This window comes from Pipra filicauda, unplaced genomic scaffold, assembly GCF_003945595.2.
Source record: "Pipra filicauda isolate LSUMZ 115617 unplaced genomic scaffold, ASM394559v2 scaffold62_size3274119_pilon, whole genome shotgun sequence".
Lineage (NCBI taxonomy): Eukaryota > Metazoa > Chordata > Aves > Passeriformes > Pipridae > Pipra > Pipra filicauda.
Genome location: NW_024104787.1, coordinates 225,846 through 245,687, shown reverse-complemented (window position 1 = coordinate 245,687; position 19,842 = coordinate 225,846). Strand labels below are relative to the sequence as shown.

Here is a 19,842-nt window from a genome sequence, read left to right as displayed (position 1 = left end):
CCTCCCCACGGCACCGCTAACGGGCACCGCCCTTCGCGCTCCGCACAAAATGGCCGCCCGCACGTGACGGGCCCGCAGGAGAGCCGTTCCGGGAATCACGGAGTCATTCGGGTTGGAAACCAAATGTTGCGACCGAACGCCACCACGTCAAGTAGACTACGGCACTAAGTGCTACGTCCAGTCTTTCCTTAAACACCTCCAAGGACGGTGACTCCACCACCTCCCTGGGCAGCCCATTCCAATGTCTAATCACCCTTTCTGTGAGGAAATTTTTCCTAATGGTCAACCTAAACCTCCCCTGGCACAGCTTAAGACTATGTCCTACTGCTAGTTGCTTGGGAGAGGACAGCGACCCCCACTTTGCCACAACGTCCTTTCAGGTAGTTGTAGAGAGCAGTAGGGTCTCCCTTGAGCCTCCTTTTCTCCAGGATAAACAACTCCAGGTTCCTCAGCCGCTCCTCATCAGATCTGTGCTCCAGACCCTTTATCAGCTTCAGTGCCCTTCTCTCTGGCACCTCAGTGTCCTTCCTCACCTCAATCAGCAGAGGCCCTGACAGCACCATTGGCAGGTTGCTGGAGTCCCTTGCTCTCCACCCTGACAGCCCTCAGGGACTGCTGTGTCCCAGCAAAGGTCACCTCCATGGAAGATGCCGCTTCCATGCTTGCATCCCTTTGGCTTGGTGCTTTTCAAGTTGATCTGAAATTGAGAGAGCACTTTCCCTTTCCCCACTAAAATACATTGCAAACACCCCTCCTTCAGGCCTTCCCTTCTCTGAACAAAGTGCTGCTTTAAATGTTGAATATGCTAAGGGAGGCAGTCAGTGCCCCACAAACTGCCTGCATCCCCACTTTGGGTACGACTTGGAAACACAAGAAGTTCCACCTCAGTGCGAGGAAGAACTTCTTTCCGTTGAGGGTGGCAGAGCATTGGAACAGGCTGCCCAGGGAGGTTGTGGAGTCTCCCTCTCCGGAAATATTAAAAACCCACCTGGGTGCATTTTTGTGTCACCTGCTCGAGGTGACCCTGCCTTGGCAGGAGGGTTGGACCAGATGATCTGCAGAGGTCCCTTCCAGCCCTTACAGTTCTGTCATTCTGTGAGCTTTGCACCCTCCCTCTCAGGTGGGCGCAGATGCCATTCCCCAGCCCTGGGGGGCCATGATGGACGGCTGGTGTGTGGCCCCAGAGGGTACCCGTGCGACAGCTGCCCACTGACCATCCCTGTTTTGGGAGGACATCAGCGGTGTGGGGTCTGTAGTAGGAAAAGTTTGCAATTAAAAAGGTGTGCAGGTGTTACAAAGCTTGCCAGTTCTCAGGAGATGATTAATGGCTTTGCAGATGTCCAATAATCTAATTGCATTGGCACAACTGCCAGAACCTGTATATCTCTTGTATTTTTTCCCCTTTTTTTGCTTTTATACTAAGCTTCAGTCCTCTGAAATCAGAGGGATATTTTTTTTTTTCTGTGATCCAAGGCCTGGATCAGAACTGCAGTAGTTTTATGAATGCCAGTGTGCAATGGCCTAAGAAAGTTTCTGGTCCTGGTGCTTTACAAGGAACCTTTTCTTTTTCCCATGGGGAAAGCAAGGCCATTTGCTATGGTACAAAACCTCTGCTTACTCTTTGCTACCATGATTGATGCAGCCTTTCATTGCAGCATGGGCTCTAGAGGAGGGTTGTTTAAGTCTTTCCCAAGCAACTGCAAAAGGCACTCCTGGGGCTGTAGTGGGAGGATGAGGCAAGAACTTGAGGTACCTGCTTCAGTCAGAGACATGCTGCGATTTGGACAATGTCTATGGATTCAGGATGCAGAGCTAGACACTGAGAGACCTTCTGGGAAGGCTGAGGAAGCTCAGGACTCCTGTCCTCAGGGAAACGACCCCGAGGTGTCTATAGCAACACTCTCAGAGAACTTACATTACTACTAATGTCAAGAATGTTTGTCTCTGATACGTTCTTGCTAATTCTGCATCTCTCTGCAAGATTTTCTTTTGCTCTCCCATCATCATCCCATGAAACCTTTTCCTAGCAGCAAAGCAGGTCCGTCCCCTTTTTTTCTTTCAGCCACTGTTTTTTGTTACCTTATCTGGGCCAATCCTAGTGTCTGTGGGGCACTGGGATGAGTAAGATCTGCAAAGTGATTTGAGTTAAAAAATGAACTCAAAGGTTGCATCAAATCCACTCCACTACAACAGTTGTGCTGAGACAACCGAAGAGGACAGAGTCTGGGGACAGGCCTGGCTATGAATGAGAGGACAGTGGATCTGCAGACACAAATCCCAAGTCCAAGTCTTCAGGTTTAGGCAAGTATTCTGCTTGCTGTGTCGGTTCCTGTGTTTACTTTGAATCCTCATGCATTTAAAATAGTTTTACATTTCTCATTCTCACTGCTGGGTTAATCCAGTCCTACGGGCTCATTGGGCATCTCTGGAATTCATCCTACAGTTTGCAGACAAATGAGATTTGGTGTCTGGGAAGCAACAAAGCTCCTTTATAAGCCAAGAAGATGTGATTATTTTATCCTTAAAACTGATCCACAATGAATAGTTCTGAAGTGTAAACCTTGACAACTGATGAGGGAATGGCAACAAACCCTAACTGCACAGCTTGACATGTGCTGGGCAGCAATTAAAACAAAGGTGGTGGCCAGCACCCTTATTGTTCTGTTGGCAGCCTGCCACAATGTTCATGTGCATTGGCGGAGTCTCTTGGGGCTGTGTCTGTGCAAAGAGCTCTCCCTCTGCTGTCCTCCTCAGAGGGAGCTACAGGTCTCCGTGTCACATCTGTCAGGAAGGTCAGACACAAATACAGTCTGTGCTACCACGTTGCACCAAACCTTGGTGACTGTGGGCAGAGACAGGTGGCATCCTGCTGGAGACATGCTTCTCTTGCTCTTGCCCCTTGACAGCTGTTCTGAGGTCTTTCGTCCTGACTGAGTCCTTCCCATTGCTCTTGAGCAGCCGCTCATGACAAAGGAGCTGTGAAAGTCCTGATTGCGAGGGCTTCCAGCCATCCTAGCCTGAAGAAAGGTGGGCAAAGCAGACATGGCAAACAGCAGCAAACAAAAAAGGTAGAAGCAATTAAAATAAGTTTAAAACCTAAGTGGTGGCAAGAGGTGTTGTTGCTTAATTTGTTGTTGTTAAATTTTCGATTACGGCTAATTGTCCTATAGCAGAGGCTGGAGTTAATCTCATTCACTAATATTAGACATCAGAGTTTAAACAATGGATTGGAAATGAGACTCTTGCCTCTCCATAACTAACATACAACCTGCCAACTATGGTGCCAGAAAAAAAGAACATCATCACTAATTAACTTGATCCTGGCTTCAGGCTATTTAAATGTAATAGTTGCAAGACCTGGTTATGAACAGCAATTAGAGATCCCCTTGCCTGCCTTTTTCTGTATTTCAGTTCATCTGTCAAGCTGCATGTGAATCATTAGAGGTTATTTATGACTAGATGAGCTGCAGGGATTAAAACTGGAGACTCACTGACATACAGATGATAAATATGACATACTGAAGCCATAAAGTACACTTTAAAATGTCACCCTAGTGCAGAACTGCACCTTCATTGGGTACCCTCAGAAGTACTTCAGATGCTCTTGAGGAGCAATAGGTAACCCAGACCAGTGAGAGAAACTTTCTTCCAGAGAATTGCTGTTTTGGAAAAATGGGCTGGGAATGCCATGAAAAAACCTTGCATGAGGAAAAAAAACAAGTTACCTACACAGTAGGGGCTCAAGCTATGCTTTAGTTTAGGACTTGGCATGGCATATGTCTTTGGTTGTGTGCTTGCACAAGGCCCCACTTACCTGCAGCTGCCCTTCTGTAATAACCAGAATGAACAACATCGTTTTTCACTTCCTACAAACATGATTCTAATATATACTACTATTATTTTCGTGTGCAGCATCCTAATATTTTAAGTTTTATTCCTTACGTGCTTTTACAAAGCTAAAATTTAATTTCATTAAGGCTTGCTCCTGTAGACAGATCTCCTGTACCTGGTCCTGCAGTCTGCCTTACCAGAAAATGGCAGACTTGCATGCTGACCTGTCCTCTGCAACAGCCTGGAAACCCAGTTACTGCTCGAAGCACTCAGTGTTCAAAGAGCAGTTTAAGTTGCCTGAAAAAGTGACTGTACATGAAATATGCAAATGGCACATAGCAGCACTAATTTCCATCTTGCAACTACTCTGTGCACAAAATCTGCTCCACTCCAGCACCAGAAGTTGTCCTTTGCTGGCCTAATATTGGCATTCTGAAAATAATGTCAAAGTGCTGGATGCCTGAGAGATATGTAAAAATATTTCCTTCCTTGATTTTTTTTTTCTTGAACTTTAATCTTCCCTGTTCCCACTACACGATTCTACCTACCATGTCCAGCTCCATTTGGAATCTGCACATCCTGAACCTCTGTGCAGGAGATTGCCTGGTGGTTTTCTAGCATGGAGGAAGAATAGCAAAAATGTCAGGAGAAATCCTCCCTCTCCCATCAGCAGAATAGTTTTGAAGGTGGCTGTAACCATGCCAACCCTGACTTGTATTTTTCCATCCAAGCTCTAACTCTGGTGCAAAGCCTCCACAGTGTGCTGAGGAAGGGCTTGTGGAGGCTGGCTGATGTCCTGAGCTGTAGTCTATGCTTGAGCTGCCCAGCTGCTAACAAGTTGTTCCAATAAGCATGTGCTAACTGGGAGACTGGGCAACCTGGACACTGTGCTGCTGATAAACACCTGGATAGCTAGCCTAACTCGTGAGAATTGGGCTTTTATGTAGTTTGGCTGAGCTTCAGTAAGTGGCCAGATTTCAAGATACACATGCTTTTGTTTGAAATGTGGGGGTTCAGTCCTTGCTCAGTAATGATTGAAAACAAGATAATTTCAGCATTAACCACTAGATGGTCCTCTTTCTCAAAGAAAAAAAGTAGCTCCAAAATAAAGCCAGTCCTGGCTTTTCTCTGAACCTGAACGTTAGTAGAGAACAGCTTCAGTGTAAAGCTAAATGTAATTAGAAGTTTCATGTAGTTGCTTGAACTGACATGGTTTTCTGAATAGGTTTGAATACAACTTGTCCTGAATCCTTCACACTCAGAGTAACTGGGCCTCTTATCAATCATCAAATTCTTCCTAGTTAATGTCAGTTAAGAATTTCCAGCTCCAGGCAGCACAAGTGTCAGTCTTATCCCCTCCTCTGATTCAAAGGAGAAGCCAGAATTATTTCTATGAAGCTTCTGAGTACTGTATGTAGCACTGTGGTAGTTCACTTGTGATCTGGTGGAAAGAAATAATGAAATCCAGTCAATGAGGATGGAGTAAAATAGTACTTTGGTAAGAGAAACGCCTGATGAGGCTCATTTAAGCAGACTGCCATGTAATTTATTAGTCTTTGTTGCCAAGAACATTTTATAGTAGCCTTTTATAAAGTCAGAATGACTGAAAGTGAAAAGGAAAATACTTGAATGAAAGTGAAAATGGAAGTTCTTGAAATTGGCAAGTGGTGTGTCCAGAACAGATGCAGAGCCCTGATCCTTCTGGTAGGAGAGGAAGAGCCGTGAAGTCCTTGGCACACAATTTGGTGGATGCTGAGAATTTACATGGGTTCAAGAAGCAGTGGTGAAAGGGAAGTAGTCCGTCAAGGGCTACCTACCACAAAGAAACGTTTGGCTTGGGAAGCCTCTGGACCACAGGGCTCAAGAATCTGCGAGAAGAGTCTAGTGAGGAATGTCAAAATATGTTTCCCTGTTTTTAGACTTTTCCATAGATGTTCTTTGCTGTCTACTGTCAAAACCAAGATGCTGCAGTAGATCAACCTTGGGCCAGAATGAAGGTAGGTGACTGTATCAGAGCGTTTTAAATGCTGGTTCTCCTAAATGGCTTTTTTTTTTTGCTTGTTTGTTTTTTGTATGACATATTATTTTGCAGGCAGCATTTACCAATCAGCAAACCATGTTCACATGAGGACACTGAATAATTTTGTTTTACATAGTAATTTCCATGTAGGTGACAACTGGTGAAAATGATTGTGCTGTTGAAAGGCTCACATTGCAGTGCCAGCAAGAAAGAATAAATGGGATGAAAAAGACTTTTGCTTCTGTTTTAAGATGTTAGAGTCACCAGCAAAACAACAAAACAAGACAGGATTCTGCATATTCTGGAGAAAAAACCCTCTTACTCCAGCAATTGCACACTAGACATTGAGAAAGGATACCCACATTTGCTGGTTAAAATAAATGTGAAAAGCAGTAAGGGAAAAGATCTACTATGAGATTCCATGAAGAGTCTTACTTACTAAGGTACCCTCTGCATGCATGCACACAAAATTGGAATGGCAGAAGCACAGCTACTGCCTTGTTCTTGGATACAGATTGATTTTTACGTAGGGAGCACTTGGAAGGTTCAAAGGCAACATGCTAAAAGGAGGTTTCTGAGGAAAGCATTTATATCTATTATTGATTGTATTAGCTGTAAAAAGACTTTTTGTGCCATCATGGACTTGAAGTGCTCTTCATGTTTTGTAGTTGTAATCCTGAGTAGTCTGAGTAAACTCTTGAAAACTTGGATGAGGAAGACACTTCTTTTAGCTCTTGCTAGGTGAAAATTGGAGAATAGAAAGTATTTCTCAGGCTTCTTTACCATTTTTGTTCATACATATACCCATAAAACAAACTGTTACCCAGAAATGAGAAATTTATTTTAATCCCCACAATTGGTGACCATACTCTCCCAAGTGGTGGTGATGGGGTCATCTGCTTGGTGCCTGGATGCTGAGTAAGGGCAGGACCAGGCAAAATATCAATCATGCTTCCTTGTAGAAGTACCCAACAATTGCCCCTAGGAAATAAAATAATCTTATTTCTTTCTGGAGATGCTACAGTGAAATAGCATTATTTGTACTTTGAAGTTTTCCTAACTGGAAGCATCTTTATAGAAAAATTGAATGACAGATTTGCTATTGAACTTCCTCTTCATCCTAATGGGTTTTCAGCATTTCCTATCCAGTGTCAGTTTCTAGACAGTCAGGCCTCAGAGCCCCCTTTCTAAGCACAGACTTAAAAATTGTTTCTTTAGGTTGTCAGTCCCACCAGGACTGGAGCACAACCCTGTGTCTGTGAAGAGAGAGCCTGTGGTTCCCAGGCAGCCCAGTAATGCTTCACGTCTCAGCTTCTCTGCAGGATGGTGCCCAAGGTGTGAAACACCTGCCAGTTCAGCTGCTGCTCCTCTACAAACCTTCACGGTAAACACGGTCTTAACTCTTAATGCAGTGAGGTCTTAACCAGCAAGGCTGTGATGACACGTTAGTCAAGAGGCAGAGTTAAAAATAACCACTCAAAAGAGATGCCTATTGTAGAAATACAATATTGCTCCAGATAGTCTCATGCAGGTGAAATTTTCTCTGCCACTAAACTGGTAAGTGCCTGCTTAAGCACTGAATCACAACTGATTTCATCAGCTACTTGGGTGCTGGGCTGCAGTATGACCTAAAAGTTATACGTGGGTGAGTTGACCCCAGCTGTGAGTTAGGGGCTTAATGAAACTAGGGCTGCCATCAAATAAGATCCCAAGCAACAGCCAAGGATGGGACAACAGCAAGAAGAACAAGGGCTGAGGAAGGAGTGCACGGACTGCAGTGTTCCAGCTTGCTGGCCCTGAGACCTTCCCACTCTCTCCTCTTTCTCCCCATACCTCATCCCCAGCCATGAATGTTTCCCCCCTTTAGAGATGCTCTTCAGACAGAGCATCTCAGCGGGCAGCACAGAGGGCTTGGCTCTCCTTTGTAGAAAGCTTAGCAGCTAGTGCTGCTCTTGGCTGCCTGTGTACACTCACCCATAGGAACACAGCAACAGCCTCCTCCCCTCTGCTCTCCTCCTGGTGGGCCTGGGGCCTCAGCCACGTGTTCTGCCAGACCCCCCTTGCATACTGCTGGCGCTGCCCTCAACTCCTGCTCCCTGCCCCCTTCCCTGATCAATGGCTTTCTAATAGAGCCACCATTCTCTACTCCTCCTTTTGTAAATTTAAATCCTGCTCACTAGTACTGCTGACGTCCTCCTGGCCCACCTCTTGACTCCCCCTCCCTGCTTCAAGCCCACTTCCCTCCAGTATAAAAGGTACAAGCCCCCATCAGCTGCCCTGCTTCTACTTGGAGCAGTGACTACCTGAGAAGCAGCTTTGGTGCAAACAGGTGAGTGCCTCCCTCTATCTTCTTCAGTGCTTGTCCAGGCTCTTGTTGGATTTCCTCTTTTCTTTTTGAGCTTTAGCTTACCTACACTAACATACGCAGCTGTGCTCTTTTGTCCAGTTTTTGTAGCAAAGGAGACTGTGCTGAGGCAATGTGGCTGAGCCCTCAGGCAGTGGTGCGTCCCTGCAGGGAGAGCACAGGCAGCAGCCTCCAGTGCAGCCGTACGCCTCTCGTGCCACTCAGTCCTGAAATGGGCCATGGTCCCAGGCCTGGGTTCACCCAGGCTCTGATCTCTCATGGGTACTTCCAGGGCTGCTTTTGAACATGAAAGTTATTGACATTTGCATTGTAGGAGGTGTACACAGCCGCTGATCTCCTGTAAGATGCTGGCTTGGGGATTAAATAGTTAATAGCACCTTGTTTGGGGTTTAAATTGCTAATAGCACCTTGTCTTCCAAGGACAACCATGGTAGGCTTGTACCTGATGGGTCTGCAGCAGAGCTTGAGTTTTGTCTGCTTAGAGCCCCTGTGTGCCCAGAGGCAGGGCCAGGCTGGTCTCCCACTCCTTGTGTGAGGCAGACCCATGGCAATCTGTGATACTGTGGCTTCACTGTAACTGCATTTTTGTGACTTTAACTTTCCTCTCTCATGTCAATGGAAGTTGCCAGACTACTGTCACAGATGTTGCTCAGCCAAAATTTAAAGACTTACTCTGCTTAGGCACCAAGCAGAACTGGCAAGTTGACCAGATAGCAGCAGTGCTGAATTTTGCTGAGCTCCAGGAGCAAAATTATTCCTGAAACTTTTAATTGTGTCAAGTTTTGTTCCAAATAGTCAGGTTTTAAATTTTTTGATGATTATTTAATGGTTGAAAATGGATGGCATACAGAGCAACTGTATGAGGTCTTGTTTTTTTTTTTCAATTTCGTCTTCGAAAGAAAGCTGCAGGTCTATGGGCTAAGGCAGGTCTGGACCTCAGGAGATTACAGGCCATCTCTCAGCCACAGTACTCTTGAAAGGACTGTGCATGGGTAAACTAGGATTTTTTGCTTATTGACAAGGTGGAGCTGGGTGTTAGAAACGCTCAGAGTCAAGTGTTTGGCATTACCTCTGCCTGTGTTTCTTCCCATAAACAGGGGTGGGACAATTAGGAGAAGAAAAATGAGGGAGGATTAGAGATGCTGAGCCCCCTGATTATTTAGGGGTGGCATGTTACTGAGGAGCAGTGGGAGCAATGTGCTTTGCAGAAACCCTAGCCAGGATAAGAGTATGAGTAAAAAGTTCAATAAATAACAGCACTGTAGAAGGTGGCTGGGATGACTGATTCAGGCACAGGACCAGCTGGTGGAGACTGAAACCTGGCATGCTTAGGAAAAAGTGTGTGTTAAAAACTTTTCTCTGTATTTTTGTCCTTCATCAACAATGAGCTCCAGACAAGCTCTTCCTTTCTGTAACACAGTTCCCAAAAAACAAGACACAAAACAAAAGAGCAAGTAATCTGGAAAACCTGTCAGCAACCCTGTAAACACACTGGAGAGATGCCTAAAAACACCTTCTTTTTGTCACTGAACATAAGGCTTTGCTAAACATGGAGCAAGAAGAGATGTACCCCAGCTGAAACTGAAGGCAGAATTCACCCCCTGTGGTTTTAGGCTAAGGTAGTCCTGTGATTGTCATGAGATTGTTGTGAGCTATTTAAGTTAGAAAAAGTTAAACCGCAGTTCTGATATCATGAGTTAAAATCACTTTCCTCTAAACTGCCTGGTTAGAAACTGTCAGGGTGGGAAAAAGCCTTAGAGAAACCTTCACTGAATACTAGGGGTTAAGGAGCTTTTGACTGCATTTTAATTAAAGACTCAATCAGGTTCTCCATGTGCTTTTGCTGTGTTGCCTGTTTGGTGTACTTAGGAGCATCTCACATCAAAGATTTTCCTTCCTGCTCTGCCTGTACTGAAAGCAGGCTATGATTTTGGCAGCAGCTGGGGAAAAACCCCACCCATACATAAGGAGAAGCCTCTATGTAGCCAGAGCTGAGAGGATTTTTTATAGCTCTGTGCTTACATATCTCCTATAAGTGATGCTTAAGTAAACAGGGCTCCTGCTGACTTCTGTAGGAGAGGCTCCAGGCTGTCAAATACGTAGGCAGACCTTGCATGTTACAAGACAGACTGTCCTGGCATGTCAGCTGGGAGAACTGCTGCAAGGAAGCTTGTACAAAATGCTAGAGAAAGTGGTAACCCGAGCCTGGGCTCATTCACCTCCTGGATGCAATTTTCCCAGCTTAGCACTTTCTGTTCTGCCCAGCCTGTCCCATGGGGAGACGGGAGGCATTTCTCATTCAGTTGCATCTGGGTGCATTTACAGGATTGCGACATCTATCAGTGGAAACCATAACTGGAAATCGTACTTTTGCACTCTGGGTGTGATGACACAGGAGGATCATTCTCTTTAATACTGAAATGCATTTAGTTGTAAAAAGCGTGTGTAAAATGCAAATGTTAGATACATTTTACCAGTGAGGAAAGGATGCCGGAGGTAGTGGCTAAAACACACTTTGGTGGCCGATGCCCATGGTCATACAGAGGGCCACACAGCAGTCAGCAGTGAGCTCAGGGCCAGGACTCAAGTGCCCTGTGAAACCATGTCAGGGGCTTTCACTGCTGGAGAGAAAATATTTTTTTACCTCAGTAGATGGCTCACTGCATAGCCTTGACCTTCAAACAGAAAAGCCCAGGACATCCCCAGCATCAGTGTTCCACAGGACTTAGAGCCAAAAGATGGCTCTGTTGGATAGGAGCACGCTGTTCCAGTTGACGTGTTGCTTCACCTTGAGAACTTTAACTCACGTGTGTTCCCCATGTTCGCTTTTTTCCTTACAGCCTTCCCACCACTGCTCTGTCATGTGGCATCCAATCTCCTGGCCACCACGTGCCCAGTGGTCACCAAACCGCTTAAAGCTGGTCACTGTCTATGTGCTGGTGCTCTTGGTATCGCTCAGCTTTGCTTCAGGACACAGCAGGCCATTTAAACATCAGATAGACAACAGAAGTAAGTATGATTCTCACCTGACATAATGGTGACCCCGCAGTCTCTGCTGCACTGAGGGATCAGGGTTGGGCTGTCAGGAAAAGTTCAGCAGCAAATCCATGTAGGTGTTTCTATGGTGAAATGTTGGTGTGGGACCCTGTGCTTCCATTTAACCATATGCAGAACTTCATGTCTTTCTCATAGCCTTTAATTAACCAAGGCAAATAGCAATATTGCTGATAAATATCAGAGAAGACACTAATATGCAAAAGATAAGAAAATGTAAGGTGGTATACATCAAATATTTAAGCACCAAATATCAGCTGTATTCTGTAGACCTGACATAGTTCACAACCACTTCTATATAACAAGAAAGCAAGGGCCAGAAGCTTAAGTTCACTTTACGGACATCTTCATTTCTGTCTGAGAGCACAAGTTGTCTGAAAGTCCAAATACGAATAGTTGAAGTGTCTCCATTCAGAGATGCTGTGAGGAAATGAGGCTGGCCAGGTGAGGGACAATACCATGTGTCCCAAGTAAAAGCTTACACACAGTCCAAAAGATTTTTGAGAAAATCGTATCAAGAATTCTTGTCTTTCCCCAAGGAGCAAAGGGAGTGGGAGAAAGGGGATGTGAGGAGTAAGGTGTGTGGGCTCTCAGTAGCACATCTTTCCCCGTTAAAGAGGACTAGAGATGTTGGGAACCTCAGTTTTTAGGTACATGGGTGAAAAAAATTAAGTTACTTGGGTTTTGTTGGGTAGGAGGGGTGCTAAACATTGTGCTGAAAGACTTAAAAGATATATTTATGGAGAAATTTAAAGGCAAAGTGAACTTTTTATTTTCTCTGTTCAAGCATCAAAATGCACTGGGGAAAATCCTCCTGCCTTGCCTGAGACTTTCATATCACTGGGATGATATATAATGTGCTTAACTTTTAGTCTGTTCCTGTTCCTGACAGGTCTCTGGCTTCGGAATGATTTGGCATTTCCTTGGGGTGGGATCATCTCCAGCACATTGTAGAATTTCCCTCTTGCTATATCTTAGTCCTTTAATAGAACTATACCCCTCTGCACACCTGCTCCAGAACTGTATTAGACTACAAAAATAAATCAAGTGTCAGATGCTTTAAAAGGAAAAAAAAAGAAAAAGTCACCCATGGAAACAACTTGCTAAGTGAACAGTAATTAATTTTAATGTTTACCCCTCACATAGGAACCCCCTCTGCAATCCAGTGGATTTGTTAGCTTATAGAAATAGTGTACCTGGTACACACTGCAGAAAAATCTGATGGATAATTTGGCATATATTAAAAATACAGGTTGCAGACCAGATGGATGAAAATTCATTTTGCGTCTGAATTCTCTTCTTTCGGAGTCTATACATAGAAAGCAATTCTCAAAGGCACCAGCAAGTCGTGTGTCTGGCTGCAGCCTTTCCCCTTGTTTTTCCTTGTGGGCTACATCCTCAAGATGTTCAGGAAACACTGCCTCTAAGTGCAGTAGTAGATGCCTCACTGACTGCTTTGAATTCCAGGTCCTGAGATTGATCCTTTTTGGTATGTGGGCCGTGGGGTTCGTCCCATCGGCAGGTTTGGGAAGAGGCAGCTGAGAAGCAGCCATGGCAGCCTCAGGCCTGTGAGCAGACACCTGGATTTCATTTTGAACGCTTTGTGGGAGCAAAAAATGTTGGACACAGAAGACAATGACTGGTGATCTTTGTTCCCCAAGGTGGTGACCCAGCCTCTGTTCTTTGAGTTGTGCCCTCCCCTGCACCTCAGACCTACAGTTCTGCTTTTGCCCAGCAATTCCACGCTGCTTTTCTTTTTGCTTCTTGTGCAAGTTCATTCAAAAAGAAACATGTTCAGGGTGCAGGTAAAAGACAATGCATGGACACAAGCACTGATTGCCACCACACCTTATAAAAATGTTTCTTCGTCATGCATCCCCACCAATCTCCTGATGCTGTTCACTGTAATGCTAGGTTTATCCAAAACCAACACAGCTTTTGGGCTGGGATTTAAACTTCGCAGCATGACATGTATCATGAAACCCTCCTGTCTCATTTCAAAGTCAATGGCTGTTGATTTGTAAAAATAAAAAGCAATGGTTGGAAAAAAGAAAAAAGGCTCTCACTGATTTTTAATGTACCTCCATGCATTAATGGCATGAAATGCTTGTTCTCTGTGCGTAGCTTTTATAGAGATTGTTAACATCCACTCATAAGAATGTTGCCCTGAAGTACCCCTTGGCCCTTCATGATTCTTCCTGTACTGCTGGAGAGATATATTAATGAACAAAGAGGAGCTCCTATCAAAGATAAGTATTTTCCCCTGCAAGGAAAAAAAAATTGGCTAATTGAACTCCTTGGAGTAGTTTTGTGCCTACTGCATATAATCACCCACCATTTTCCAAAAGGGGTAAAGGCCTGAACTAGCTGATTACCTTTAAAACAATGTAGTTGTTTCCAAGTACCGTATCTGAGCAAGCTCAAGTCATTCTTTGAGGATCACAAGCCATGTACCATCTACTACGTTAGTCCACATCAATAAGCCTGGGGTTGTGGCTCAACACTCATGTTTACTCATGTTAATATAACCTTGTTATATTAATTTTATAAGAAGTGTTATTTAGAATATGTTTAATGTTGATTAATAACTATTAGCAGGAATAATGATGTTTAATCTATGGCTTATATCCAAAAGAGATAGTTTACAAATTAGGTAATGACTGATAGTTAAATCCAGGCCATGAATCATTCTGCAACAGACAAAGTAGAATGAACTTCCGCTTCTAGTTGTGCTTTGTTAGAATTACTACTAAAATTGAACAGTGATTGAATTAACCATTGCAGATATCTTAACCCTTTTTTCTCTTTGCAAATGGTCTGTCAGCAATGGATGGATTTTTATTATAATAAGGTAGTTACTACCATTTATAATACAACATATCTGCTGACCCAAAGTGTTACTTAAAACATGCTAGTTTTAATGAATTCTTTCATGGTGGAGAATATATACTAATAATTATTTTGATCAGCATTCATCGCACAGGACTTTGGAAATATGAGATTAAGATTATTGGCAGGGTTCTTGCTCAGATTCTGTAGCAATCCCAAAGACAGTTAAAGAAATTCCACCTGAGAAACTGTTTGGGATGGTAGTTCACCTAACAGACTTGATATTTTAGAGAAGACTAACCATCAAATGTTCCTGACACGATTCCTCTCACCCCAGCCCTAAAGAAGGGAGTCTGAACTGAGTGTGTCCCCTTCCCCTCGGCAAACCCCAGTACCTCTGTGGAGCTGCCCATCTCCCAGGTGTGACCGTGTCACTCGTAGACAGGCAGCACCTGAGCCCCATGCGTGGCTGTGTGTTCTGCACGCCTCCTGGCCAAAGGGCACATAAACTGAAACCACAGAGAAGAACTTTTTGTTTTTCTTTATGAATCAAGTCCTTGAAAAGGCATTCTTTTCATAAATCGCTTTTACTCTTTTATAATTTCTCTTGACATATAATTCTTGGTGAGTATGCAGATAACAACAACAAGGCAAGCTTAATATTCACTCAGACTTAATCAAATAGATCATATAGTCTTGATTTTACCCATTAAAATATTTTCATTTATAAAAATTAATCTAATTATAAATATTAACACTAAAGATTGAAATCACTTGATGACAAAATAATTCTTTGTGTGCTATAACATATGTTTTTATGATTTTTTTAAAACAGGAAATTATATCTTTGCACGTATTTGGCACAATAAACATTTGTAAAAATTCAAATGCCTTAGAGCAGGTGGGATTTTTTTAAATTTTTTTTTTTTTTGCAATGCCTACACAGTACACATTTTTCTGTCAAAGAAGACTGAATATTTTAACATTGTAACACGATAATAGTTGCTTTTCATGCCTCTTAAGGAAAACAGCCTATTCCAAACTTCATTGGTTTGTTTAAATCACACTAACAGAACAAAAGCCAAAGAATTATTCTATTAAAATTAGTAATTTCTGTATTGATATTACATACACAATATTAGTTATTATTTATTAAACAAATATGCAGACCAACCACCATTAATGACATTTCATAACACGCATACCTGCATAAACCAGAACCTGGGAATGTATTGTATACATACACGAGAACAGTCAATGGAGGAGAAGACTGAATAACAAAAAAATTACTAGGCATCCTACTCTGTTTAATCTCCTTTACTGGATTGCATATATAAATAAAATCCATTTGTTTTATGTATATATTTATATATTAAACAGAGTGGGCTGAATTCTGCCCTCACATCTGTGCAAACCAATTTTAGAGAACTAGTATTGTGTGAGAGTAAAAGAAGGCCTAATTTCACCCAGAATGAACACACTAGTTCAGATCTTGGGCAGATGGAAATTCCCTGAAGGGATGGAATGACACTTATGTATTCTAGGTGGGAAGATGGTTGTATTTATTCCAAGGGTTCCTTACATGCAGCTGGACATCAGAGTATTGACAAGCTAGATGTCAGATGTGGGTAGCAGATTTGCATCTGGAACCATTTTTCCAACCAACTCATCCAGCCATTCCTTGTCTTCCCCACTTGCCCCTCTAAATGCAGCCTAGTCAGGAAATTTGCCCAGTTTTGCTCATATTTGCCTAACCACAGACATTTCATGGCCTGGTGTCTGAGAGGACTGCTTTCCTGCTGTATGGCAGGTAACATGTGACACTCTGCCTGTGGGTGTTCACTGGGAGCCCAGGGAAAGAAGGAACCCTCCTCCCTTCCTAGTACCCAGGGCTCCCTGGAGAGCTAGCCAGTCCTCAGTGCTCAGCTCCTCACTCCTCAGCTAGCCACTCCTCAGTGCTGAGGTGGAACTTGCCAGCCTGTGCCCTTCTTCACAGCACATTTCATGCCAACCCTGTCTGCATTTGGGTACCTGCTCTGCCACTTGTGTGGAAGGCAAGGGATTCACTGGCTTATCACCTCCTCTAACTACCTCCTTTGTATTCTTCAGAGCATAAAATACCATGAATTGGCAAACACCCTTCCCCAGGGGCGTGAGAGGAACACCCTGTTAGCAGCATATTCCTCCAGGACTTCTCCTCAAGGGTCTTCCAGTTTGACTCACCTTTTAAAGGTCTCAAGAAATGAAAGAAGAAATATTACTATTCACAATTGAATTCAGAGTGGTCCAGTGGTAGTGGGGTACATGTGGCACCAGCAACAGGACTCAGCTACTCTCTGTTGGCTACAGACTAGTGAAGGAAGAGATGTCTGGGCTACATTTGCCCCCTTCTCAGAAACACCAGGGAACATTAGAAAGGAACCTCTTACAGGCTGCAGTCACCCTACAACCACCAGTCAGTCAGCAGAGATCTCATCCACAACACTTTTACTTTCTTTTACCAATCTTAAAGGTTTGGACAGAATTTATTCTGAACTACAGCATGGTTGGCCACCATCAAGTGGACGATGCTACCAAGAAGAACAAGACATACAAAGGTGTTGGTTTCACAACAGTGTTCAGATGTTTCCAGACACCAGGATTGTAACTCAACAGAGTTGTGTGGCCACCAATTCATGGTTCAACATGACATCCATGCTCCTCATGCTGCCAAGAGCAATTTACCTAGCTCTAGAGCATTCAATCTGTTCTCAGTGAACAGAGAGAACTTTGCACGTCACATCTCCTCCTACAAACCCTCTCAAAACTTCCACTGACTCCCTGGGAGCAGAGCTAGGTACACTGATTCTCCACACCCACCATGCAGCTGAAAAGCGGCACACACTGCACAGAGTTGTTCTTATTGCTCAACAAGACGGATGCCTACGTGAATAGTAAGAGGCCAGCAAATATGGATCACAGGTCTGCTTTGGCAGATAATTTGGCCTATAATTATGACTGATTGAGTGTACAAAAACATACTGCAGTTTAAAGACAACATACTTTAGTACAATCAATAGGGAGAAAAAGTGCATCTTAAAATGTGGAGCCTTGCTTTTGAAACTCAGCATCCTGTCTAGAGTCCTGTGAGAACTTTAAGGCAGAGTTTCCTGTAGCAGACCACAATGCTGAAGACTTGGACAGCTTTCTCAGTGAGGTATCCAAATGAAGCCCTATAACTGAGGCTCTGTGGGTTCTTGAGGGTCCATTTTCAGCTGGACATACGCAATGGCTGTTAAGTAAAGGCACTCTAGTGTACAGCCTTAGGCAGTGTGTTATTGGCAGTAGGGAAGTGTAAGTTTAGTACATCACAGCAGATCCTATAGCAGGTTCCTAGAACAGAGAAGGACAGGAAAGAAAACATGAATGAAACACAAAACAAGCTTGCTGAAGCTCTATAGAGCCAGGTCCTTCCCCTTCTCATATATCCAGTGCCAGACTGCTTCAGAACAATCAGTTTTTTCCCTTTATCCCTATATGGCTGCTATAGAAGAAATGATTGACAGCTGTCTAGTGAAGCCTATTTGTTCAAATCCTGCAGAGCAATACGTGGCCTAACTACCCCTTAAATCCACTTAGATAACATTGGAACATTTCTTAACAATTAGTGAGAATCAAGGTGACTCTCACCTGCAAGTTACAGTGTGCAGCTGGTTCTGTGAGGGTCTGTTTCAGAAGTCTGAATTGCAGGGGAACACTAATTTATTTATTTTTTTAAAAGTAAGGGTAGCACATTCCTGGAGAGCTGGCAGCCAGGTACATTTTCACAGGCTGACATTCAGGAGCTGCTATACTATGGTGTACATCTTCCAGGACACTGGTCAGATTTCCTTAGAGCTGCCTCAGCAGTCTCTATTTTTTTTTTCCTCAAACTATCAAGAGATGTTTTGTGAAGATGCTGAAATATAGCTGCCTACACACATACTGCTATCTCTCTATTTACTGCTTTTAACAGAGTTTTAAAAACATTTGTTTACCATTAAGTCCTTGGCAGTGCTTTTCCTCTCTTTAGTTCTTTGTGTTAGAGATCCTTGAAGCATGAAGTTTCTGTTAAACGTTCTGACAGTGGTAACTGGAGAACCATCTATTGTTTCACCTGAGAAAGACACAAAAAGGGAGATTTTTCACATAAGAGATTGAAGCAGATGTAAAAGTACTTACGAAGAGTCACAGCTTCCAGAGAGATAAAACCTCCCCTAAGATGTATGAGGAAAGCTGGATTTAATTTAAATTAAAAACAGCAGGCTGTGGTACTCCAAATTTATTAAAGTTTGAGGCTATGTCAATCTGTGGAATTACAAAAGAGTAATGCAAGGTGAATTGGGTCCTAGAACTGTCAGAGATAACGCACCATGGGGCTAAAAAAAAAAAAAAAAACAAAAGGAGAAAACAGAAAAAAAGCACTTTATTTTATAAAGCAAATTCACAGCCATTGCATAACATACCAGGAACATTGCTGAGCCACATCATATGGACTGAAATTAGCAAACACAGGCTTTAAGAAAGTGGTGGATTGTGGAGGGTGGCCATTGGCTTTTGGTCACTGTGATCACTTGGGTGTCACAAACTAACCCCACGTATGCTGGAGGGGTAGCATGCCTCTTTCAAGTATTCAGCATTCCTCAGCATTTCTTTTTCCAGCCTTCTGCTTTTGTTTTTATTTTTTTGCCACTGTCACAACTCTCACTGAAGAGAAAGTGGTGATGTTTTTTAATATGACAAATGGGTATATTGTATAATGCAAGTACAATGGAAAATGAGGAGGATGGACATATTTAGGCTTTGATTTTGTAACACAATCTTTCCCCTACTTTGCTGAACCATACATTATATCGAACCTTATAAAGAGAGTCTCTCTCTCTAATGTACATAATAATTGAAGCGCACCTTTTATTGGTGGAGCTGGAAGTTTTCTCCTCTGCTGTCTTGATGTGTCTATTGTATGCATCTGTAAATAACACATATGCATTACTCAACTCCATTATAGAAAAAGAGGCAAGATTTCCCCAATGTATTTTTGAATACTACATAATGTTCTGGCACCTGGTTTGTTTGCTTTTGATCCCGTTTCCTTGTCAGGCGAACACAGGGAGCCACGTTCAAGCCTGCAACAGTGAGAGCTGATATTCTGCTCTCAATATCTGAAATCTTCAAAGAAAATAAAAGAGAGAGACAGACAGATGGGGAGGGGGGAAAAGAAGTTTTAAAATTACTGTGGATGCCACTACTAAAATATAACCCTCCCCCAGTCAAATCCTCTTTATTAAAAAAATATAAACAGGTGGCTAACTTCTTCAGCAATTCTGACACTTCCCTGAATTCTTTAGTCTTGATGTTAAAAGGGGCTTAATTTGTTAGTAAAGATGGAGTAAAAGAACAATCCAACCTACCTTGTGAATCCAAGGAAGAGGCATTTTACTCCTTTTGAGGAAAAAAAGAAAGGAGGAGAGAAAACCTGCATCTGCCATCTCCCAGTTACCTTTAGCTGCATAATCACAATTTCATTCAAACTGTGTTTTTCAAAGGCTACATTCAAAGAATGACTTCATGGGACACATTTCCTAACTCAAATTTAATTTCATGCAAAGTACATCCTCTGTCACAAAATCTAAACATTTGATCTTACATATTTATAATTTAAATGTATATGTATATCAAGCACAAACATGCAGGCACACACTATATAAAAACACTGAATGGAAAC

The 19,842-nt window shown here is 43.1% G+C and overlaps 2 protein-coding genes across 8 annotated transcripts in view; one reads left to right on the top strand and one right to left on the bottom strand.

Annotated features, from left to right (window-relative positions):
* The first annotated feature begins 96 nt into the window (after positions 1-96).
* On the top strand, positions 97-13,327 carry LOC113987774 (prolactin-releasing peptide-like). Of its 3 annotated transcripts, XM_039388291.1 has the most exons (5): positions 97-111; positions 2,194-2,301; positions 5,751-5,828; positions 11,057-11,225; positions 12,738-13,327. In XM_039388291.1, exons 3-5 carry the CDS (start codon positions 5,763-5,765, stop codon positions 12,914-12,916), a joined length of 414 nt encoding a protein of 137 aa, XP_039244225.1. In that variant the 5' UTR covers positions 97-111; positions 2,194-2,301; positions 5,751-5,762; the 3' UTR covers positions 12,917-13,327. The 3 variants fall into 3 exon arrangements, with proteins under 3 accessions (XP_039244225.1, XP_039244226.1, XP_039244224.1); XM_039388292.1 differs by lacking the exons at positions 97-111; positions 2,194-2,301 and having other exon boundaries at positions 3,082-5,828; XM_039388290.1 differs by lacking the exons at positions 97-111; positions 2,194-2,301; positions 5,751-5,828 and having other exon boundaries at positions 10,567-11,225.
* Positions 13,328-14,625: 1,298 nt separating this feature from the next.
* The window catches only part of LOC113987750 (myosin VIIA and Rab interacting protein), a 213,766-nt gene continuing 208,549 nt past the window's right edge, over positions 14,626-19,842 (bottom strand). For 4 of the 5 annotated variants that reach the window (XM_039388288.1, XM_027720787.2, XM_027720796.2 and 1 more), the window contains 4 exons: positions 19,182-19,286; positions 19,026-19,086; positions 18,116-18,234; positions 14,626-17,471 (listed from right to left, as the gene is read on the bottom strand). In XM_039388288.1, the coding sequence (XP_039244222.1) occupies positions 17,439-17,471; positions 18,116-18,234; positions 19,026-19,086; positions 19,182-19,286 (318 nt within the window). In that variant the 3' untranslated portion in view covers positions 14,626-17,438. The remainder of the gene's footprint in view (positions 17,472-18,115; positions 18,235-19,025; positions 19,087-19,181; positions 19,287-19,842) is intronic. The other variant, XM_039388289.1, reaches the window with a different exon arrangement.